This window comes from Ambystoma mexicanum, chromosome 7p (genome assembly GCF_040938575.1).
Source record: "Ambystoma mexicanum isolate Mex_15411 chromosome 7p, UKY_AmexF1_1, whole genome shotgun sequence".
Lineage (NCBI taxonomy): Eukaryota > Metazoa > Chordata > Amphibia > Caudata > Ambystomatidae > Ambystoma > Ambystoma mexicanum.
The window spans coordinates 642,612,272-642,637,450 of NC_090939.1; the positions used below are offsets into that span (position 1 = coordinate 642,612,272).

Sequence of the window (25,179 nt, forward strand, 5' to 3'; positions counted from 1 at the left end):
GGGGCGGCAGGAAGTTTGTCTGGTAAATCTCTTTGTCAGGTAAAGAGGGGCAGAATGGTGGAGACATTTATGGATCAAAGAGACAGATTTAAGGAAGATCTTGTCTGTTGTGGAGAGTCAGTTGACAGATCTTCTAATATCTGAAATGTGGCCTTTCTTTGGGAGACTGAGGGCTGCTCTTAAGGCATTATTCTGCAAGATTTGAATCTTGTTTATGATGTATTTGTTACTGCCTACGTATAGGGCATTACAATAGTCCAATTTGGACAGGATCAAAGCTCTAGCTAGGGTAATGCAATTATTGGATGAGAGGAAAGGTTTGGCTGCTCTGATGAGTTTGCAAGTATAGGATGTGGCGGAGGCCATAGCGTTTACTTGTTTTTTTAATGTAAGTGTGGAGTCTAAATGGAAGCCCAGGGTTTTTACCTCCTTAGCCACGGCAATGGTATTATTGTCAATTTCAAATGTGGAGTAATTCTGGCAAAGTTTGTTCAGGTTAGCTGTTGTGCCCAGGATGAGGAGTTCTGTTTTATCATCATTCAGGCATAGACCACGGGAGGCCATCCATGCCTGGATGATGAGGTACACCCTGTTTACAAAGGCCAAATCCTTGTCATAATCCCCGTCAGCGGGATGAGAATCTGGGTATCATCAGCATAGTTTGTGTAGGTGATACCCAGACCGTCAAGATCATCGAAAAGGGGCTTTGTAAAGATGTTGTATAGAGTGGGCGAGACACAAGAGCCCTGTGGCACACCGCAAGTTATAAGTATTGGGTCCGCAGCTGCTAACGGGGAGAAGATTCGCATTGTTCTGTTATTGAGAAAGGACTGAATCCAGTCGATTGCCTCTTGGGAGAAATGGGCTGCCATCTCTAAGTGCTTGCAGAGGATCTCATGGTCGACCAAATCGAAAGCTGCTGAGAGATCAAGGAGCAGCAGTAGTGCCGTCTTGCCCTCGTCTCTCAACTCATCAATTTGTGCCTTAAGGTCTGCAAGCGCGGTCTCGGTACCATGTTGGGGTCTGAAACCAGACTGTCGGACTCCTAGGAGGTTGTTGTATTCGAGGTAGTGTTGGATTTGTAGGTTTGCTATTTTATCAAGGATTTTAAGTAGGAATTGTACTGTGGTAGGGATGGAGGGATCTAGGTTTTGTTTTTTGAGGAGTGGGAGGACCCAAGATTGTTTCAGGTTATTAGGTATAACATCTGAGGTGAAGGATGCATTTATAAGTTTGGTAATGAAAGGGGAAAGTTCACGAGCTGCATCTTTTATGAGTTGCGCTGGGAATAAGCCACCATGGCAGTTTGAAGGGTTAAGAGTAAGGATGACTTTTTCAACCTCTATAGTGGATACTTTGCGAAAGTTGAAATGGGGGATGGCTACATAGGGTGGAGTGGAAATTGGTAACGGTGCTGTAGTATTAGTGTTGCTGGATTTAGAGGTGGTAAGAAGAGTGTCTTTTTTGATATTGATCTTAGTTTGTAGGGTTGTAATTTTATTGGCTAGAGCGTTTTGTATGCCTGTGCACCAGTTTTTGTCCTTGGGGCAGGAGTCTGGAATTTGGATAGTGGATTCTACCTCTTTCAGAATAGCAAAAAGCTCTTTGGTGTTGGATTTAGCTTGGGAGATGCAGAGGTTGTAGGAGGTTTGTTTAGCAAGGATAATTTCTTTTTTTATAGAGGGTAGCTTGTTTGCTCAAGTATTCTTATTAGTCTCGGATGGATCTAGTCTCCATATTTTTTGCAGCAACGTTTCTCTTGTCTAATTACTTTTAGGTGATGAGTGAACCATGTGTTCACGTGTTTACAAGGTTTGCTCTTTCTCATTTTTAATGGTGCTATGACATCAAGGGATGATAATATCACTTTGTTGTACATATCTACCATAGTGAGGGGATCAGTATGGTCTGGGATAGAGTTGAGAGTGGGTAATTTCAAAGGGAAGAGGTTTTCTGGAGTAATGTTTCTTTTATTTCTAGTGGGGACCGCTGGTGCAATACTGTCGATAAGAAGCGGAGCTGATGCCTCTAGTGAGAACATAATCAGATGATGGTCGGACCAGGACTGGGGCATGATGGATGTGACCGTGATTGGGCAGTTGTGCTCGGCAATCCAGTCAAGGGTTCTGCCTTTGGTATGGGTGGGAGCCGTAATCTTTTGGGTAAAACATAATTCTTCTAAGGCGTTGTTGATTAAGGTTGCATTAGGGTCTAGGGGGTTGCTGAAGCCAAGGTTGAAATCTCCTAGTATGATGCTTTGAGAGGTGTTTTTAAGGTTATTGGACAAGATGTTGGTTAGGTCCTCTTCGAAGGATCCTAGAGGGCCTGGAGGTAGTCCATATTTTCTTTTTGTATTAGATTTTTGTATTAGATCGGCTATATCTGTTGCGTGGGCAACCATAGAGCGGGCATTTATAAGAGCGCCCTTAATCCCAGACTGTGCTGGTTGGGGCCGTGAAGGCTGTATCTTGAGATTGCATTTCAGGGCAGAAGTGGGCTCTCGGAAGAGTCTACTGTTGTAACGCTTACCTGTGAACTCTGCGGGGACGCCCTTGAAGAACTCCCTTGAACTTCTGAGAAGAAGCAATTCCTGTAGAAAGGACAGGAGAAAAATAACCCTCAGTAACTATAGCTCCCTCATGAACTTCACCCCATTTGGCTAAGTGGGTATAAGTAAACTATACCTATAAAAGCTCACCTTAATGTTTAATTGTGTGAGCTCTCCATCCTGCGTTCACGCAGGGGCGCATGTCCTGAAGAGTGGTGACGATGTGGTGCCAAAATAGACAATTTCAAAAGGATGACAATGGGCAAAAATTCGTGGCAAATCAATAGGGCACTCTTAATATTAAATATGGCTGATATGGAACCTTGCTGTGGAAAAAACAATAACAAATAAAAGTGGGACCTACCTTGAGGGAGCGACTGTAAGCAGCAGTAAGGCTCTAACATGCATTAGAAAATGGATAATCACTGATGAGGGTAACAAGGCTCTAAGTGAATTCACAATCTCACTAAATACCTACACTGAAAGAAAACTAAGCGGCAAAAAAATGGCATGAAAATTGCAACAAGTATGACAAGACCTCAGCAGAAGAAAACGTTAAGCACAGGCACGCGGAGCAACAATAATGCGCACAGCTGAGGCGGATTGAAAATGATAATGTCAATATTGAATAACCAACAACCTCCGTTTTTAAATAAATACAACCTCACACGAGTGCCACCAAAAATCACTTAAATACACTGGGTAAGCTCGAAACAGTAATTGCATGAGGAACAGCAGTTTTCATTCAGGACCTCTGAGGAGGGAGACAGGGTGACTGGAACTACAGAGCGAATGAAGGGGAAATAAATAACAGAAAACGGGGCAGAGCGCTAGACTATGGAGGGAGGGGCATAAACAGAAAAGGGCTAATTCTTCGGAGACTGAAGAAAGGCAAAAGGGCTGGAACAGAGGCTATTGCTGTGACTGGAATTCTGTGACGACCGTGGTAAGCGTCTGTACTGCAGGGCAGTCAGCAACGCGAAGCGCGAGTCTTCTCAAGAAACGACTAATTATAACAGAGGTCGGTCAAAGACTGGACCAGTAATGTTAGTTCCTCAATGGCACAACCTGGCGGACATTGAGGGAACATGAACTCCAATTACTTTCAATATAAATCTGACTTTAACCACAGGACCTCTCAATACTCTAACAAGGTTAACCCGTTAAGGACCCATAGGGTTAATCTGGGAACTGGCTTGTGATCATGACAACTGTTCCGTTGGAGGGGGTGCTGTGAATGGCTAGTTTTGCAAGGGCTAGTATAGCATTGCTTGATACTTTTTTAGGTAGGGGGTCGTACAGTCTTGGGAGTCTTGCGCGTAATTTGAGATTCCTCTGTAATAGGGTGCAAGGTCTAGAGGTCATGTCAAACTGCTTAGGGAGATTGTGCGCAGACGCTGGTAGAGGTGTGTAGTGTAGCATAGTGAAGTCTTGCAGGGTGATTATGTGGAGGAGTGTCCTCAATAGGACCATATAAAATGGAGGGAGGTACATATCGTGATCGTATGCGTAGGGCTAGTTGAGGGGTGGACCAGGGATAGATGTGCTGTGTGGATAGCTATGAAGGCAAAGTTCATAAATGGGACCACAGGTCTATAATTTGGCACTGAGCATATGGCTCAAGCAGTAGGTGTAGCAGAGTAAAGCTACTGTCTATTTGCAAGCAAGGCAAGGTAGATTTGACAAGGCTAGCATAATGCATATGCGAAGGACCTATAGCTGAACAATAGGAAGGATGCGCGTATGGCGTAAGTAAGCTGGTATGAGGCTAGTATGCTAGGTAACACAATGGGAGGCATACAATCATAGGCAATGTTACTTGGATAGTACTGGGTTAAATATAATGTAGTGTGTTGGTGTAGAACTATTGGCAAGCACAGTGCGCAATGCATTAGTTGTTCACCTAGCATAGATGGCAGTTCAGATGGCAATGCACTAATCGGCTAAATGCGACTATCAAATTACAATGTAGTGACAGGCTAAATGCAACTTTCAAATGACGATGCCCTAATAGGCTAAATGCAACTATCAAATTACAATGAAGTGACGGGCTAAATGCAACTATCAAATTACGGCCACCGCAGCCCCGGCAAGCCGCGGCACCCAGGAAAGACTGGCGGGAGGATCTGGCTGCCATCGGGTGTATGTCAGGCAAGGAGCAGGCCTCCAACGGTGCCGAGGGACGGAGAGCACCCAAAGTCAGCCTAATGGACGGTATTGCCCTACGGTTGCCGTTTCTGCAAACCCCATTTGTGCAGTGCAAGTGTACAAATTGTGCTGCATAGATGTCCGGGGCTGAGGAGCCGCAGTCTCAGGCGGCCATCTTGTACGCACGCAACAGTGCCCCCTGTCTGCCTTTTTGTCTGGGGTGGTCCCCTACTCCAATCAGACCCCAGGGCAGCCGGGTCCGCACTTGGCCATGGCAAATTCAGTCTGGGTGCTGGGGATTCTGTGGCCACATTGAGGTGCCGGAAAGCCCCCTGGCCGCCTCTCTCTCATAGAGTTGTCTGTAGTTTCACGGCCACCAATTCGTATTTGGTGACTGTCCAGTCAGTGGTGGTAGTTGGCTGCCTTTATTCTTCTATTATGTCTCCGGGGGGGGGGCCAGTACACCTGTACACCAGCCGCAGTGCCTTCCCGCTTTGGGACCCTCCTGCCCATTCAAAGCACTTGGCACAATGTCAATGTGGGAGGAGATAGGTTTGACGGATTTCACTTCCTTATAGTTAACGAAAGCTTCCAGTTTCGTAGTTTTGCTGGCCCTGCACTGTCATTAAGTGTCTCAATAGGAGGTTTATGCAGGGGTGTGGGGCGAAGGTAGCAAAAGAGTACACCAGCTGAGTGCCAGGGCCGACCCAGATGGGAGACAGCAACTTTCGCCTGGATGTGTTTATATGTGAAGCCCGGAAATGTCTGCCGGTATGCAGTAATGCGAATACACTAACCAGTAAAATCACTTCAATATCCAGATTTGTTACAAGAGAGAACAAACAAGAATCTTAAATCTCAATGCACATTCAGAATTTCTCCTCAGACAGCTATTATTGCCCCTCCAACTCATAGTCCCCAAGTTGCTAAAAGAAGCCTCGTTGTGTGCCTGACAATTTGTCATTCTAATTAAACTTATGCATAGGGGAAGAAGGCTAGCTCAGGGGCAACGTTGTCTTGGAAGCAAGACCACTCAGCGCAAAACCGGTATGACTCCCGATCCTGTGCTTAGAAACCACTCGTTGGCATTAAGCGCGTTATAAAAGAACAATTATAATTGAAGGAAATCTAGTGGTGTTATTAACGAGCATAAAACAATCACAAGGAAATAATGACATTTTTCAAAGTCGTTTGTCATTTGATCCCGGGTTTAGCTTCAATTACGTGTCTTGGAATTGTATCAGTAGATTCTTATTCGTCTCTGCAGGACCACATTTAATTTGTCTTAATATAGAATCTCTGTCTGCAATTATTTGGCAAAGGTTACACATGCGGTTTCTGGAGAAAGGTGCAGATCCAATGTCTATCTAAGAAGAGTTGGTAGCCGCTTACCTCTTTTTCTGACTAAATCTTTTTACAATTGTCCTCCATTAGAGTGCATATATTGGCTTTAATGTCTTACAGAACAAACCTGCCTTCGTTCTGTGATCAAAGGTCAACAATCCTGGAAACTTCACACTGTCTTACCAAAGTTGATGCATCCTCCTATTGAACTGATGCATAGCACAGATTTACAGCACCTGCCATTGAACATGGCTTTCCTGGTAGCCAGAACTTGAGTAGGATGGTAAGTGAGATTCAGGCATTGTGCACTGATGAACCATACACTTCCTTCCACAAAAACAAAGTAGCTCTGAGGGTGCATCATTCGTGTCTACCTATGGTTGTTTTTGAATTCTAGATGGTGTCTTGTATACTATTATATTATCAAAAACCTAACAAGATTCGCACAGACACGCCAAGGGTTCATTCCACAAGGAAGAGGGTGGCTACTGCAATGCTTCTTATGAGCAACCGTGTAGCTGAGGCCTTGAAGGCACCTTAGCACAAACGTTCTGACACATTGAGATGGAGAATAAGCAGTGAAAAAGGGGTGTTAAAAAGAAGGAGGGGTTTAAAAGGGGGCTAAGGGGCGATGTTTGTTGAAGAACTGGAGACAAAGAAATGGGGATGAAACCCGCCCTAATCATTCTCTAAAAAGAAAAAAGAAATGAAGGACAAGTATAGCTCATTCTCATTAAAGGGCAATTCAAATGTGTAGCATATGAACCTTGGATTCATGAATTGTAGCTCTAGTATGTCGATCAGCTATAAGCAATGTGGCTTAAGCTTAAGGGTTTAAACCTGTGGTGTTCCCTTTGCAGTATATCTTTTAATAATCGGATGTGGACGTCTCCTTTGTTTTGCCTTCTCCCGTCCCCCTACAACTGTGTTAAGGCGATGGGCTTGCTCTTCTGTTCAAGGTTCTGCGAATATCAATGAAGATCCCATGACTTAGAATGAACGTTACTTACTTGAAATCATAGTTCTCCTTCATGGGTATCTTCATTACATTCATAACAACTTGTCCACCACCCACTCTCAATAAGGAGGCGAACCTAGGAGGAGTTTGAAAAAGATCTGACTTCAACTGCCTGAGCAAGGCATGATGGGAGTCAGGTACAGCTGAGTCACTTAACATGGCAGTGCTATGGTTTGTTTTTATTCGTTAAGTTGACTATCTGTCTCCTAGTTTATTCCTTTGTGTAAGGCTCTTTATGTAGGAATTTCTCATGTTGGTCCAAAACTGTATTTTGTTCCTGTGGAAAAACTAGAAAAGCTAAATGCTGAATTGACCTTATTTCATAATGTTTATTTTTAATTATATAATTATGATCATTTTTAAGGAACCATGTTCTCTGTCTTTCATTTAATTAAGTTTTCCAAGATCCTGCGCATGGGCAGAAATTTCTAGAGCACCATTACAAGGTTGGTGGGACTGGTCAAATATCCAGTATTTTGGAATACCAGTTATTTTACTGCTCTGCCAAATTACAAGTTTCACTGCCTGCTTTTGTCTGGAGGTATTTACATTGAGACAAAAACATTACCACATGCAGTATTACTGATGTGGTGATTATTCCTACGGACTGAACTGAACTGAAGGGTTCGCATGACTCCTAATTTTGCAGACCCTTCCTGTTTTTGTATGCCTAATGCATGCAGTTTTGTAATCGAGGATGGTAAAACTCCCAGAGGAAATACAACCAAACTTGGAATGAGACCGTTAGTGATTATGGTTTCACTGAAGGATACCCATGTTGGTGAACACAGTAGGATTACAAGTAAATAACATTTTCATTTTCGTTACAGAGAACAGTACTTTGTTTTGAATACATTTCCAAGGGTGCTCACCAAAGCGATTGTACCTGATTTTACAAAAAAGGTAATGAGCATCTCGCCATATCTGTGCAATTAGTTAATTAGGGCAAGGCCAGCGACATTGATGGACCACATAAACATTTTTTTTACAGTTGTGTCTTTCAATCAACTAACAAAAGTCATTATTTTTCCCTGCTTAGAATCTGCAGTTCATAAATGCAGAATTGGAAACTCAAAATAGAATTGTTTTTCTTCTGTAGAGAGAATCATGGCAATAGGAGTAGTTGGTTCCACATGTTTTTAGGACTCATGTCATTGTTCACTCTGGTTGTTCCATTATCCAGACTTAATATTAACTCTGCAGCTTCATGTATTGAAGCACTGGCATTGGGGCCTTTGACATCAGGGAGCCTTAGAACTCCACACGGTACCATTCCTGAGGTACACAAGTACCACGACATTAGCACAAATACACCCAATGAATGCTCCAAAAGCCAATCGAGGTCTCCCCTGACTGCTTACCACACTAACATGTTAAAAGTATTTATTCCAAAACACAATACCCATACCAAACAAGCCACCCCACCATGTCAATTGAACATCACTCTCAACAGTTTCCCTCTCCTGTATGTGAGACTGTTGCATGCACTCCCAGTTGCAGGAGAGTATATCTCTAAGAAAGGTACAGGATTCCCTGGCCTCATTGTAACAACTCAGTTTCATGGCAGGAGTCTGGGAGGAAAATCCTATGTCAGGGACAAGAGCGTTTGCCACTGTGCTCCCATGCCATACAAGCAGTGGCATAGCACAAAATCTGTGGGACCCCTGCGAGCCTTGCTGAGGCCCCCCACCCCCAAGTACGGCAACACATTACAGGTCGTGCCACTGTGGGCTGGCCTAGACCACCACCCCAACTGCCAAAATTAGCTTCCGGGACCAGAAGTACCTCCACGTCCATCTTCCTTGTCCCAGCACTTACCTATAAGGCACCTTGCCTCATAAGTAAGTACAGGGACGAGGAAGAGTGGGATTATGAGTAATGAAGATTACAGGTAACTAAGCCAGGCATTACATACACATCCCTCTACCTCATTCCAGTACTTTTGTATGAGTAATGGGATGAGGAAGAGTAGGGCTATGAGTAATGAAGATTACCAGTAAGTAATCACAACATTCACCATACACTCACACTCGCACACCTAGTCAAACATACATTGTATATGTACATCTTTTCACCATACACTCAGACATGCACACCCAGGAAGCGACCCATACATCATGCACTCACTCATTCACACACAATTTATACATATACACACTTACATTCATGCACACACATTTACACAAATACATTTTTTTACCTTTGAATCCATTTATCCAGGGCAGGCCTCGTGCTCCCTGCAGCAGGAATCCTTGTTCCCGTCATGGAGCGGGAGACCTCTAAGTCACAGTATGTCGGGGACCCCTATGACTTCAAAAAGAAAGTTTCATTTTGAAGTCACTCTGCCTTCATAAAGACATTATTTCCATTACATGACCAATTACTATAACTTTAAAAGGAGATTGTTTCTTTTTGAAGTCCTTCTGTCTTCACAAATACATTTTTCCTGTCACTGCACTGTATCTCCCAATCTTCGATTTCACCCAGAGCTTTCACATGGTGTCAAGGAAACAGATAAGGCTGGTGGGTGACAAGAATGCACTTGAAAGTCCACACATTTTCTAAAGAATTGCTGACAGGAAATGCCATTAAAGTGTGAAATGCTCATTTTTGGAGATGCCTCAATATGGATGAGCCTATTGTTCAGGATAAAGGGTTCTGGCCTGTCTTGTTTCTGAAAAGGGGAGTGTTGGTATTGTATGTTTCAGATGATAGGGGTTGGATCTCCTTTTAAAGGTTTAAAGAGGTCAAATAAAATGTCAAATATGAAGCATAACAACTTCTAAGAGCGCCTCTAAACTTATTCCTTAAAATATTAGCATGAAGTCCCTCAGAAAGTTACCTCATATGAAGTATTGTAGTGGTTGCCACAAACATCCATTCTTTGTAAATAATGTATAAGTTATAAGGAGTAATAAGGAGTTGTCCTATGTTTTGGGTTCTGATCCCAACTCTATGACATAGTCAGTTTGACATCTCTGAACTGGAGTGTGAGGGCCTGTTAAAACAGAACCATTCAACAGGGTGTCCTAGACTCAAGGAATGATGCATGATATGATATGATATGGCATTTATAATGCGCCTATAGACAGGGCCGGTGCAAGGAATTTTGCCACCCTAGGCAAACTATCAAATTGGCACCCCCACCGCACTCCAGGTCCTAACCATTCTCAACAAACTGTCCTCCAACCAACCCCCCCCTCCCCCCACAGCCTTGTGCTCACGAGGTGTGAATTGCGCTGCAGGAGATGCTGACTTCTAGGCTAGCACGCATAAAAGGAAATCAACAGACAAATGTGGGGCAGCTCAAAACAGAAGCTCCAGGTGACCTGCTAGATTTGGTGCCATGCGCCAAAACAAAAGAAATAAACAAACATTGGCAATGCCAACAATTTGGGCCTTTTTGTAGACATGGGAAAGGCATTTACCAGGCACTGCCATAGTGGTATTAACTGGCTATTGATGGTAGCAGGTCCAAATGGTGCGAGTACCTGGGCATATAACCTCAGTGCCTGGCAAATGCCTAATACCTATACACAAGTCAAAACTGTTGGCTTTGCCACTACTTGTTTTTAACAGGACTTCAGTGAAGAACAATATAGAGCTTATAACTCGAGTGGCTGTAGGCAGGCCTGGTAAGACATTTTTGTTATATCAGTAGCACATGTACAGCTCAAATTAAGTGAATAACACTCAGAAGACTGCTTTGATAAAATATAAGCAGCCATTACAAGTGCAAAGTTGTATGGTATGGCTTGAGTAAAGGCAGAATTGACCATAGTCAATTTCACAGCAAATGCAAGGCTTGAGTAAAGCGAGCTCTAAGACATCACAGGAGTGGATGCGTTTTGGCCAGAAGTGGGTTGGAATGGCCATAGGGATTAACGTGGCCTTGGGTAGTCAATGGGTGGGTCAATAAGAAACACTGACAACCTTTGTGTCCCTCCTCATACGCCATTGCTCCCCACTCAGATGCAATAGATCGGATTATAGCTGGTGCTTTCCAAAACAAAAAATGGATGCTCTCATCACATGGCATGCGTGAAGTCCAGGACTGCAGGACAACTGCCCCTTTTGCCTGCCACCTCCATCACCATTGTGGCAGGCCGGGGCATGACTGCATTTTTATCTTTAAAAAATAGTAACCAAATCTACTGACTGAAAGCCTGAGGCTCGAAAAGAAGGGCAAATGGGCATGATAGGCTCTTTGCATGATGGGGCAGCAGGGAGTTGTAGATGTGGGTATCTTCTCAGAATCCCCCCTGTACCGGATCTTGTGGGTTGCCATGGACCGTGGTATCCCTAAAATATGCTTATTGCTAAACCACCTCACTCCTTTCATTTAGCCAGGCAGAAGTCGGACTCGGAAGGGACACTGGAAGCTCAAATGGGCACACGTGTCCCACGTAGGCAGATGGAGCAACTCAACCCACCCAGCATGACCATTGCTGAGGAGACTAGATTTACCAGACAGTGGATTATCGGATTAATGGGTCAGGGGGCAACAGGTCAAGGAGGGGGGCATTGCTGTGAGATGTGGGAAGAAAACAGTGGGAACGAGACAGGAGGACAAGAACAGGAAGAAAGAGAAAGGGCGGCATTGGAAACATGAGGGGATAAGACACGGGGATATACGCACACACCTCCAGCATAGAGCAATGGTAATGTGTGGATAGGGCATAGGGGCAGGTGAGTGGCAGCAGAAGGAAGGGGCCGGACAGAGGGGGGGACTAAAGGACTCATGGATGAAGAGTGGATACAGAAGGGCATACAGACTAGAGAAAGGGACATGGAACCCCAACCACAGTGTTACGGACATGAAGATAGGGACAGGGAGCATGGCAGAAGGAGAGAAGGTGTTTGGCAGACACAGGGCAAAGCTGCAAAGGTATGTGGACAGAAAAACAAAATAGGGGAATGCAGTGAGTACTAAGGGCAAGGGAGGGTGTGAGTAAAGAAGGAAATGCACAGACGGCAGAGAATGAGTGAGGAGTGGGACAGTGACAGAAGAGCGGAGGTGACTGGGACGAGAACACAGGAGCTGAGTACAGAGGGTGACAGGAAAGTTGGCATGCTGCATGCAATAATTGGGTGGGCCCGCGGCAGCAAGGACCGCGCAGTGTGCAACTGAGAGGAGAGCAGGGGTCGAGTGTCATGGCAGGACAAGGAGTAGAGTAACATCCAGGACTGGTACACACTTGCATCAGAGCACAAAGATTATGCATTCTACAGCGAAAGCGCTATAACAAAAATAAATTATCAGTAAATGTTTACAAAACTGATTCAATTATTTTTCATAATATTGCCGTAAGCCGCAGCAGCAGACTCGAGGCCGCCTCCGCCCCTAAGGGGCTGTTACTGTTAGTGCCTGCAGCCTGAGCCATTGCCAGCCAGCCAGGCAAAGGCATAGCATTTAATTGAGACAGGGAGAGGGCTGTGGGGCACCGCATGCATTATGCACCACGTTGTTGGTCGGCAGTAGTCCGTACAGCACCTCGGTCCTCACCTGAGTTTCACTCTCTCAGCACAGTACAGCCAGGGTCCGCCCCTGGCCACTCTCACCGGCACAACAGGGGCCGCAGCCACCAGGATGGGTTGGGTGGCCTAGTACAGGCACTGGACTGGCACACTGCGCACCAAAAGACTGCTTAACAGACTCAGTGGGCTCAGCCAGGCTGCACAGTGCACTGCAGCATTCACTGACTCATACCATTGAGTCGACGATCGATAGAGGGGGCAGGTGCGATGCTTTGTGGCATGCTAATGTGAAGGTGCCAGCTCTGCCACGCCTATGCCACTTGTGACGCTGACCCAACCCCAAGTCCCAACCTTTGCGGCACCACCTGGTCTGCTTCTGCTGCAGCCAGCTTGCAGACAGTGTAACAGGGCAGGGCCGTTGCTATCCCTACAGGCAAGGCAGTAATTAGTGTGAAGGTGTTAACGCAGCATTTTGGCGCTCTAACTTTTCCAACATATAGGCAAGCGCCTAAACTTGCCTAGTGATAGCACCGGCCCTGCCTATAGACAAGTGTTTCAAGGCGTGACGAGGCAAGGGAGGGGGAACAGAGGGATGACAGACAGCGATCTTACTAGGCCAGGTGTCATTCAGATCAAGCAAGTGCATGGGAAGGGTTAAGGGGAAAAGTGCGGGGGACCAACATGTGCAAAACGTCTGCAAGTATGTGCTACATGTAAATGTGAACATTGAGTACGATTTTTCAACCCTCATCTTTGGTGATTACATAAAAAATAGGATATTTTAGACTTTCGCAGAATAAGTTGCTGTTCGGAGCAGATATGGCATAGCAAGAAACTAATATTGAAAATATGGACATCCCCAATAGCACCAACCAGCAAAGAATGGGTGAAAAGTCTTCTCTCAACAGCTGTTTTGGATATGATATGATATGATGTGGCATTTACACAAGTGTTTCTAGGCACGACAAGACAATGTGGGTGAAATAAAGGGATGACAAAATAACGATCTTACTAGGTCTTGTGTCATTCAGATTGTGCACGTGTGGGGAAGAGGGAAGGAGAGAAGTGCCAGGGGGGAGGGGAAGGGGTAAGTGCAGTTAACTCACAAATGCAGCCAGCGGGTGGCTCATAAGTGCAGAGAAAAGGGATTACAGGGTTGCAGATACAGACCCTTAAATGCTGGGGAGCCCGGAGGCAGTGCAAGTGCAACTGGACATGCAGGAGCCCGGGCCCGAGTTCAGAGGGTGAGCAGGTGACCAGTGCGTGGAGCAGTCAGGTGCATCAGCAGGGGAGAGGAAGAGAGAAAGTGGAAGTGAAAAGGAACCGCAGGTGGTTCTGCTCAAGTTTGACAGAGGCAGGGAGGCTATTCCAGCAGAAATCCCCAGCTATAGAGATAAATCTGCCCCCAACTCTCTGCTTGGAGAAACATCTGACCCTCAGAGAGTTGGAGGTGGATGAACAGAAAGTTCGAGAAGGAAGATGTTTTGGAAGAGAAAGTTGAGGGGAGAGTGGTCCCAGGCCCCAGAAAGCCTTGTGGACGATGCAGAGGGTCTTGAATTTGCTCCTTGCAGTTTAGTGGAGCCAGTGAAGAGATTTCAGAGCTGGAGATACGATCCCTGGGTTTCAGGCCAAGGACAGGTCTTGCAGTCCTGTTCTGGATAAGTTATAAAGGTCAAAGAGTTGAGGCAGGAGAATTTAGAAAGAGGCTGGAGAGATAGATTTTCAAACAAAATGGGAAGGGAAATCTTTTCAGGTGAATCTGGTCTAATTTCCTATGCTGGCCTGGGAGGTTTCTCACTGTGGTACATTAGGGATAGTTTTAGGTTATGCTAGTGGGTCTGCCTACAGAGCATTACCAACTAATGTTAATTACCATTAACATTATTCTGCATTACTCTTGTGTTGATATGGTTTGTTTAATGATTCAAATGTTATTAGTATGCCTTTTTGAAAATGCCTGATTAGTGATAGCCAAGCTCACTTGGATTTTAGCCAATATATGTTATTGCTAATGCATTGCCATTAACTGGGATGGTGATACAGTATTTTGATGACTCTTTTGTCCTTTAAATTTAAATGAAAATGCTTCTGAAATAGAAAACTAGTATGTTACAATGAACACAATTCTGTAGTTAACAGCTGTATTGCTATTTTATATTCCAGCAATCAGAAAAGAAGAAAGAAGTGTTCTAGAGAAAGCTGGCTATGTTCAGAGTCTAACAGCAGGCGTGGCTCCAATTGTTGTTGTCGTAGCAAGTGTGTGCACATTCACACTACATATGGCTTTAGGATATGATCTGACAGCAGCACAGGTATGTAGCCCAACCACGTCTGGCTGAGTTAACGATGTATCCTTATTTATAAAATACTGGCATCGACTACACAAGTTATTGCTAATCAGTTTCACGTGAGGACACATTGCAGTGCGTAATGTTTGTAACACAATGTACCTTTATAATATACTATTATTGTGGCTATAGAGATTGTCAGTGGTTGTAAATTACGATAAGCGGATCATCTTTGCCCTACGCCAGTTTGTCCTGTTGGTCATACTGGAGATGAACAGTCGGGTGGTATATGCTGATGGCATTGACATCTTATTCTATTAGACATGTCTGCGACATTTGAATCTGTAAGCCACACCATCCTCCTAGGTCATATTAATTCACCTCGAGGCATTAACATGGGTGTAGTTCCTCTTGTCTCGTCCAGTTTTTTGGAGTTCCACCTTTGCTATAGGGGCAATTCATCTTCATTGTGCTGCCCCTCAGGGGTTGGTGCTCTTATTTATATTTTCCGTTTTGTAAGATCATCCTTTGGCAGATGTACCCCTCTCCTTTGGGTTTGGCTTCATGATGTATGCGTAAGATAAACAGATACTTGGTAAACTGGGTGGAGACCGAGCAACCATGTAATTTGACAGCTGTAAGACAAGAGTAAAGCAATGTATAAATGTTCTTATTGAATCTGGCCAAAACAGAAATAACACCTTTTTATGCCAAACTCTCTTCTTGGGACTCAATCTGTGGCTGCCAATTGTAGGTTCTTGTCCTGCAAGGCGTGTAACCTTTGATGTCTCAAGGTCTTTTTTCTTTTCAAGCATAAATTTGTGTTATCAATTGCCTTCATCTCCTACATGTTGCCTGAGTAAACCTGATCCTGTCTATCTACACATTCCTGCACTGCAACACATTAAAATTGCAGAAGCTCCCATTCATTTCCATCTTGCCCCTAGGCACCACCTAGGGCTATTAGTGCTACTAATTTGCTCCCGTTGAATACTCGAACTGAGTTTAAAACCTTGTACATATAAAATATATCTGCAGGTGATGACCGCTACTCCTGATAATCTTATATTACCACATTTTCTGGTGTTTTACAATTAATGTTATTTTTCTGTTGAGCTCATACATTTCTTCGAAAAATCCCACAATGTTCCAAATTAAATATAAAAGTGAGCTATCCAAACAACCCACACCCACAAATTGGTACTCACAATCTCTTGTAGGTGTTGGTTGTTTGGCGCACTTGTATATTGAATTTCTAATATTAGTATATTTTCAATCACAATTGTCCACTTGCAAGAGAGGTATACATTAATCAGGGATGGATTTAAAATACTGAGGTCCAGCCTTATGTTTTATATAGACACTGAGATTGTCACTAAGGACCATGTTTTGTTACTGAATATTGCCACCCACCCCTTGACACCCCATAACCCTGTGTGTCCTTCTATCTATCTAGCAAATCAACCACGGCCCAAATAATCGACTTTTTCGGCTAGGTTGATAAGCGTCTTTAATGCAGTCAGATAAGCAGCATAGAAAAAATCCACATGACAGGACACAGACCCAAAGATCGAACTGTATACAGCGCAGCAACCCCCTCTTCCTCAGTTTGCATGGTTTTATACTGTCAACATGCACAGATCTTCTATGGAAGGGGGTGGTCCATGCATCTTACAATGGCAACAGTATGCACTGTTTCAGGTGGTTTCAACTTGTATGACATAATGTGATCTATGAGCATTGGTACTGTTCTTACACCTTGGCGAGTAAACTTTGCAGCAGACATTTTCAGATACATTTCTAGCGAGTTAACATTTTTCTCCTACAACTTCAGTTCTCACATGGCTCAGACAGTGCCTCGTCCGCCCAATGTTGCTAATTCTATGTACTGAAGCCGCCTCGAGGTGAGGTGGTGCTCTAAAATAGGCTTGTCTGTGCTAAACAGGAAATACGTATGAAGCAAGCAGACTGTGATGCAAGATGCTCTTAGCAGCATGTCTGAAGTATATTTTAGATAGGACATGCGCACAATGACATAGGATAATGCAGTTAGAGGAAGCAGGGCACAATTTAACATGGCAGCTGAAGGTGGCTGAGCCTTCACAAGCGAGAAGCAGAGGAGGTCATAAAATTATCATACCATTGTACTTTTTCCACAAATCCTTGAAGATCATTGTGTTTACTGCAACCGTAACAGCTCTTCCCATATCACTAAAAGTGCTACCTATGCAGTCTCTGTTGCCTCTGCAGTCTTCAAACTAATAACCCACAAAATGGTAAGCATCTTCCCACATGTCTATAATGCTTCATAATGGCTTCAATGCATATGAATATATAAAAGGTAACTAACTGATTCTTACCACACTGGACACAGAGAAAGCCTTTGAACTTGGACATTGTTGGACTTTATGATTGGCATTTTGCATAGCACGGGCCTTGTTCCCAGTGAGTTTTATTTTTAATTTCTAATACACATCCTTAAGAAATATCTTTAAGCAATCATTCAAACTCAGCATGACATTACCTTTACTTTCTTGTGCTACACATCAAGCAAAGAAGTGGCTAACATTATACTGTATCTCTATTTATTAAATGTATTTGTATATCACAGCCATTTTTAGGTTTTTAATACATTTTTTACAAAGACAATTTCAGTAGATTAATGCCATGTATGCAAGTGATAAAAGACATACATTCTAATTCATCTATTGACAAGAGATATTGGATGTAACAAATCTCATTCCAATTTATCTGAATGTTGTGGCAAAATCGAGTCATATCACATACTAGACTGAGGTCATTACCCTGCATGTGTTTACTCTGCAAATTATTACATTCTTTGTTTTGTTCTTCAAATCTCCCATGCGCTCTCAAGTATTTACTGCAGGGACAGGCAAGTACTTTGCATAGGATCTTCTAGTGTTGAACACTTTCTATCTGTTTGGTTCTGCACAGATGGCATGTCCTAAGAGCTTTGTCAATTTACGAGTTCCAGTTTGCACATTATTGTATTTGATTCAAGTTATTGCACCTTATTTTAGTATTTAGGAATTCTACCAAATATGTAGGCATTTAATTAGTATGTGGAATAAACAAGAGTATATAGATTTATGTGCTTTTGTTGCATGATAGATCTTATTTTGTTCCCCATCGATCTCTTGAATGTATGTTTGAATGTGGGTTTTATGGCAAATATCGTGCAAGATCAGAATACCATTAAGTAAATAGCTATTCTATGTATAACCTTCTTTTAATAGAAGGTAACCAGTAGTCCCAGCTAGTGTCAGATATGTGTTTTGGTGACACTTGGTAACGTAGTGTATCAGTGTATTAGGTGACACATTTAGATACCATCTAAACAGATTCAGCCTGCGTGATGTGCGATAAAATTCCACAGATAGCAGACCAAATTCAGCTCCAAAAAATTAAATCAGCAGATTGTTTTGTAACACTACAAGATTTCTCAGACAGTATCCTTCTATTCTAGCAAGATCTTCAGCTTTCCTTAAACCCCCAGATGTCAGCTCCATTTGTCACAGCAGGCCATATTTTTAGCATATGGATATCTATGGCCTCCTGTAGAAGAATAGTCAGAATACTGTTTGGTGAACTTCTTGAGGGTAGCAACATACAGCTGCTCCCAGTTATTTATAGTTTGAGCCCACATCTACGGGTTGTTTGTCAATGAGCTATTTACATAAGGTCTTCTTGCTGCTGTTTCTGTAATTCATCATATGATCTTGGTTTTGCTGATGCTGATTTTCCAGTTATTCTCCCTAGTGTCGTTGGCTAGCCGTGCTGGTTGTTTTCGAGAACCTGCAGGAGGAGTGTTGAACATAACCAGATCATCAGCCTAGCCAAGCCATTGCATTTTAAAATTGCCCAATTTTGGAGGAAAAACTTCATCTGATTTCAGGCTCAGAGGTTGGTTGACAAGATATTAGACTCAAAATGGTAGGTTCCAGTATGCAGCGTTGCTTAAGTCATATATAAATGGGCAAGAGATCAGTTACACATCCCTTCTGATTTATTATAACCATGACTGTTGTATTTTTATGCAGCAACATAATCATGTTAAGTAACCCTGCTGGTATTCCTCATCCGTCCCATAACCTGTCCTGCAACACTGTATCAAAGTCTGCATTAAAGTCAATATAGGCGGAATGTATGGTTTTATTATAGGTACACAGTGCTTGTTCAATGGTCATGTTCACGGCAGGAATGTTAGTCAGAGTGGATGGAAAATCCCTTCCTAAAACCAGTCTGGTTGAAGGGAAGGATGTTATTTGTCTCTATTCAATCTGTGAGTTTGTGCAAAATAATTTTTCTGAAGATCTTTGAGGGATCATCCAGCATGGCAATTATTAGATAGTCTTTGGGTGTGCCTATGGGTCCACGCTTGTAGATTGGCACTGTGATGCTTTTTTTGTCAGCTGGAGCTAATAATCTCTATATTTAGTTCAATAACCTGGTTTTTCTTTTGCAGGAGTGCCTTGCATTTGCTGTCTAGCCCAAGGAGCATTGCAGGCGATAGTAGTGGAAATAATTTTAAACACCTCATCTGTATTGTGCTTATATCCAACTCTTGCTGCAGAATACCAGGAGCTTGGTGTTAATACAGTTGTCACCAATTGTGGTAATGAAGTTGCATTCCCAGTCCTTATAAGAGGTCGCAACATTAAGTCCGGCCCCAGGGGAATATCCATTTACAATTCCCCAGAATTTGCTGGTCTGGTTTGTTTTGATATTTCAATCAGTTCTTGCCATCTTTTGATCTTACTGAATTTCATATGGTCTTTTGGCCACTTTCTATAGGCCTGTTTCCACACCCTTACTTCTTCACTTTGCATGCTGAGCTGTTCTTGCCAAGATTTTCATGTTTGCCTGCCTTCTTTTTTCACAATCTAATCAGCAGCCTTGTAAATCGATGTTTCTTAATTGAATGTATATTCCAATGGATTACCAGTGTACCTGACGTTTTCTATATATCCGTCAATTGTGGTGTGGTTGCAAGAGAGCAATATATTGCTTTAGATTGGAACTTTACGATCTGCTTTTTCTAAATTTGGTGGATCCCAAGAAATCTGGTTTGCCCTTGGGGTAGTAACTATATTGCCTGTCCTAGCTACCGGTTGGTTCATTCATGTGGAGATTGGCCATCTTAATGTAAGAACATGAAGTTCACTATCTTGCATAGGCTCAATCACCAGCTCTGTGCAATAGTTATGAGTGCCTTGTGTGTATATGTAATCCAATAATGATACAGTGAGAGGCGTGACCAGAGTTTACTGACCTGGGATGTCACCTCGGCAGCGGCTACAAGTATAATCAGCTCATAGGAACTCATCAAATCACCCCAATCACATCCCTTTTGATTAGAGGTATTGTGCCTAAGGCCAGATGTGGGAATATTCAAAACAAAATCCCTAAAATGTATTTCTGAGATTAGGGAATCCAACAGTTTTTTTGCATTGACATCTCCCAAAATAATGGCAGTGATGTTAAGGGTTTAATGGAATTGTATTACATTCTCTACTAACTTTCACATTTTCTTGATTCACCAGTGCCAGGGGGGGTCATACACATTAACGATTAGTAAAGCATGGTGTCCAGTCATAATTTCGAAAACATAATTTTGAAAGTCAAAAAAGTCGAATCAAAAATGTCGAAAAAAAAAATGTCGAATTGTTTTTTTTTTCAATATTTTTTTTTGGGCTTTAGTTTTTGTGAAAAAAATAGGTAAAAATAAAAAAAAGGGGGGTTGGGGGGGAACCCCCCCATTTCGAAAAAAAAACGTCATTAAAAAAAAATTCGACATTTTTTTTTTCAACGTTTTTTTTTCGACTTTTTGACTTTCGAATATTTTGTATTCGAAATTATGTCTATGAACCGTAAAGCATTACAACTGCCAATAATGCCCTCACCTGGGAACCATGCCTGCCACTACATTACAACAATCCACCATCAGCTCTTTATTGAGTAACTATTTTTTTTTTATCAAACTTTATTTGTATTTCAGCAAAAAACAGTGCTACAACCCAACCCAACCCTCCTCCCCTCAACTCAATAGTGTAGTTCGAATCTCAAACACACTTCATATAGGGCTCATGTACTTCCCTGGTCCCCTCTCCCCCAGGATCTGATACCTGTTTTTACATTTCTAAGCTCTGTTCTACCATGCATTTATATCTATGGTGAAGCCTAACCCCCTCCAAATGAACGGCCTCTATCCCTCTCGGCAACCTGGGTCCAAAAATTCTATAAATGTCTGTGACAAAGAATGTATGTTTGTGGCAACCACTAAAATGCTTCATATGAGATAACTCTCTGTGGGACTTCATCCTGACATGTTAAGGAATACGTTTAGAGGAGTTCTTAGAAGTTGTTCTGCCCCAAATTTGACATTTTATTTTACCTCTTTAAACCTTTAAAAAGAGATCCAGCCCATATCATCTGAAACATACAATATCAACATTCCTCTTTTCAGAAACAAGATAGGTCAGAATCACCATTTACCCTGGACGATAGATTCATCCAGATTAAGGCATCCTCAATAATGACTATGCCACACCTTAATGGCATTTCCTACCAGCAATTCTTTAGGAAATGTGTTGACTTTCTGTCACCCACCAACCTTAACTATTTCCTTGTATGACGTCCCGGGATGACTTGGTGAGATAAGGCCGGTCCCTCCGGGGCTCCACAATGTCTCAGCGGAATATAACACCCTCCAGTTCCCGCCTAATTTTCTGTTTACCCCTCACAAAGGCGGTCGTACAGTAATCAAATTCCCCACTTAGTATCGCCTTCAGAGCGTCCCAGTATTAATATGCAAATGCAATGTCCTAAATGTAAAGGGAAATACAGGCTGTGAGAATACCCAACTCGTGAGGGTTCCATGTTGTTTGAGTGTCTGCCATTTTGGATTAGGCCTTGTTTCTGTCACATCCAAGAGAACTTTTTAAAGTTGCTGAGTACATGGCTGGATATTAAGGCAATGTAAATATTAATCATAGTAATTTTTGTTTCAACAATGAGGTTCCTTTTTTCCTTTCTCGTAAAACTTTTCCCAGGGAATCTGAGCACATGGAATAATAACTATTTATGTCTTTAGCATTAGTCAAATGGAAATACAATAGTTGCAAAAGACGTGTCCTGGTGTGAACTAGGACTCGGGTTGAGACACTTCCAAAATACTCAATCAGACCTTGGATCTACTGCCCTCTAGTGAAGTTGCAAAAGACGTGTCCTGGTGTGAACTAGGACTCGGGTTGAGACACTGCCAAAATACTCAATCAGGCCTTGGATCTACTGCCCTCTAGTGAAGTCTTAGGACTGCCAAGTTTGTGGTATAGTGACTTGGTAGCACAAATAACACAAGAAATTACTTCTCAAAAGTGGGGTCTCTGTTATGTGCTTTTCTATGAGGATCTATCTTTCCCAGGCGAGATGAACGTCCTGAAAACTAGGTTTCTGTCCTTTGCCTGACTAGAAGGATGATTAATGGGGAGAGCAACACGTATCATTGTGGTAGTTGTAAAGATATCTTTCACGGTGAGGAAACTGCAAGGTCTGGGAATGGTCTAGAGTACTGAGAAGTCTGGTGTCATGGGAAAGGATTTGGGTGTATCTACTATTGTTGCCACGGGGTGCTGATTTCACTTTTTTACTAATTGCCCTATTGGGTCATCTGGAGGGGGATGGATTTCGAATATTACCTGTAATGTACTAACCAACAGAGTAGGGTAATGTATATTGTTCTTTAGGTTTGTAAATTGTGAGAGCCAGGAGCATAGGGATTTGCATTTTCTTAATTAATGTCTGGAATATATTATTATTTTTTGTTTTTTGTCTATAAATACTGTAGCCCGATGTGGGCGAATCGAGAGTTCTCAGTCTTTTAGTCACTTGAGACTGGCTGAATTCCCAGTGGATACTTGCATGCTTTAAAGAGCTGTCTTTCTTTCGTACACCTCGTTATTGTTTCCTGTATTTATTGGAGTCAAACAGCTGGTGATCTGCCGCTGTGATCTCCAGTGCCCCTGCACCCGAAGACGGCAGGGGCTCCTGCTGCACGTCCTGGGCCACAGGGAGCAGTTTGTGTGCACACAAATGGAGTAAGTGAGCAGATGCTGTGCTCTCAAAATGTCTGTCTAATCTCTGGATTGAAGGCGCTGCTCCAGGCTGTGTGGACAATTAAGGAGACACAGCATCAAAGGGATTTATAGGACAAATAGTAAGTGAAGTGTACATTTTGTGTGAAACACCATGTTTTTGACATTTTTTATTATTGCTTGTGAATTGTGTTTGAGTTGATGAAATAGCAATGCAAAGCTCCCCTAGATGAGGAAAGACAACGTTGTACAATATTGTATGAATATTAGCAAAGTGTTGAAGTGAGTCTCCCCTGATGTGGGGTAAGATGACATCATAAAGTGATGAAAAGTGATGCCTTAATGTGGGGAAGCCCCTCTTGAAACAGGAAAAAAACAGGGCTGTATATAAAGTAATGGTCCTATGAGGAAAGGACAGGTTATCCCTCAGTTCTAGAAGTGAAGGGAACTTGAGGATCGCTAAGTGCCTTTGCCTCGAGGTAAGGAGGCAGAGGAACGATCTACATCATTGTATAAAGAAATGTGTTTTTATCGCAGGCATTGTTAGTAGTTGTGTAAATATAGGTATTATTTGTTGTAAGTGTTGGGGTGGTCGATAACGGTCCCAATAAGAAAGAGGGGTTTGCGTTTCTCGCGCCATATTGAAGACTGGGGGGACCGCGATGTTGATGCAATGTTGCAATTTAGCATATCTAGAGTAATTATTAAGGAAGGATAAGTGTTACTTTTAGTGTTATTTTTGTGTTTAAGTTGATACATGTTAGATTTTGGCACGCACGCAGCAAGATAATGTTAAATCTGCCGATGCAATATATGTATAATGATGGTGTGTGATGTAACTCGTAGCGCCTAAAGTTGAGTAGCAAGGAACTTTATATATGCATGCGAGAAAGGAGATTTACAATTGAGAAACCACTGTTAGAGGGCGCGGTATTTCTGTACATACATGCACAGACATACATACATGGGGGTCTTTAGGAACATGTGTTTGGGACAGTTCGGGTACATGGTGAACATACAAATCTGTATGCTCCAAGTCGTCTCATAAGCTAGGGATTGTGCAGGCCCTGAAACCTGGGGTGGCAAGAAGAACTCTGTGTGACTGGGAAAACTGGTTGAGCAAAGTTGGGGGTTGAGGAAGGGCAGCGAGCAGCTGCTATCGTATCAGATGGTCATTTACGACCAGGCTCAGGTTTTTTACAACTTGATACTATTGTGGAGAGGAGATGCAATCGTTTTAAGTACATAGGACCCTGTTATTCATTGTCAGGGAAGCCCGGCCATCTGGTAGAGTCAGGCCAGGGCAGAGTAATAAGCTCAGTGTGAAGGGATGATTCAGGGCAGAATTAACAGATGGTTTATGGGTGTTGAGCAGGCTCTCAGGATGTGCCTAGAGGCAAAGTGTGCTGAATTGGTAGTCGTATAGATCAATGTGAAAAAAGGACGCCAGCAAGTCTGGGCGGATAAGATATTTATTGCCAGTTCAGAGGGAACTTGTTTATCCCTTGCCCTCCCCATATCGTTGCAGTATCCTTCCAAAGGCCATGTGCATCACGTTTGGGGTTAGAGGTACCCGGCCAGTTCGAACTTTTAATTAATTATGTTTGTTGTGTGTATGTGTAACTATGCTCCGTCGTCATGACCTACCATGGAAAGATCCCAAAAGGGGTGTGCTATAAATATGAGCAGATGCAAAGATGTGTCAAATGAGAGCATGGGAATTAAAAGAGATTACATTTCTTTGTATAGGTTTGACCAATCATGTGTGGGGGGATGATTTGTAATAAAATATGTGTGAGTGTTTTAACTGTTGCAAAATGTATAAAATGTGTAAACTTGTGTAGATCGAAGAGACTACGGTTAGTATGAGTCTGTGGCGTCATCTAGCTCCTCCCACCCGTTTGTACAATAAACTTGCTTTATGGACAAACGTACACTCACCTATTAAGAGGTGAGCCTACTTTGGGTTAAGGTGATCAGAGGTCCATTTGGGCATTTGGTGTCCCTGAGTGGGCCCCAGACTTTCTGAGATGTTTGGAGTTTCCTGTCCATACAACCTGGCTGCTGCGCTTCTCTGCGGGGAACAGTCTTCTTTACACAGTAAAAGGAGAGGTCTACAGACGCCATATTGGCTAGAGGCCTGTCTGCTCCCCGGAGGTGTGGTGCTGTGGTCCAGCTGTACAGGGCGAATTGAAGGAGCACCACTTCGGAGCGCTTCAGGGATCCTTCTCACATGAGTGC

The 25,179-nt window shown here is 43.0% G+C and overlaps 1 protein-coding gene across 1 annotated transcript in view; it reads left to right on the forward strand.

The window, feature by feature from the left end:
- Positions 1-25,179, forward strand: part of LOC138526213 (ATP-binding cassette sub-family C member 5-like) — a 2,857,657-nt gene that overhangs the window by 799,301 nt on the left and 2,033,177 nt on the right. Inside the window, exon 7 of the mRNA XM_069636680.1 lies at positions 14,700-14,848. Coding sequence (XP_069492781.1) covers positions 14,700-14,848 — 149 coding nt within the window. The remainder of the gene's footprint in view (positions 1-14,699; positions 14,849-25,179) is intronic.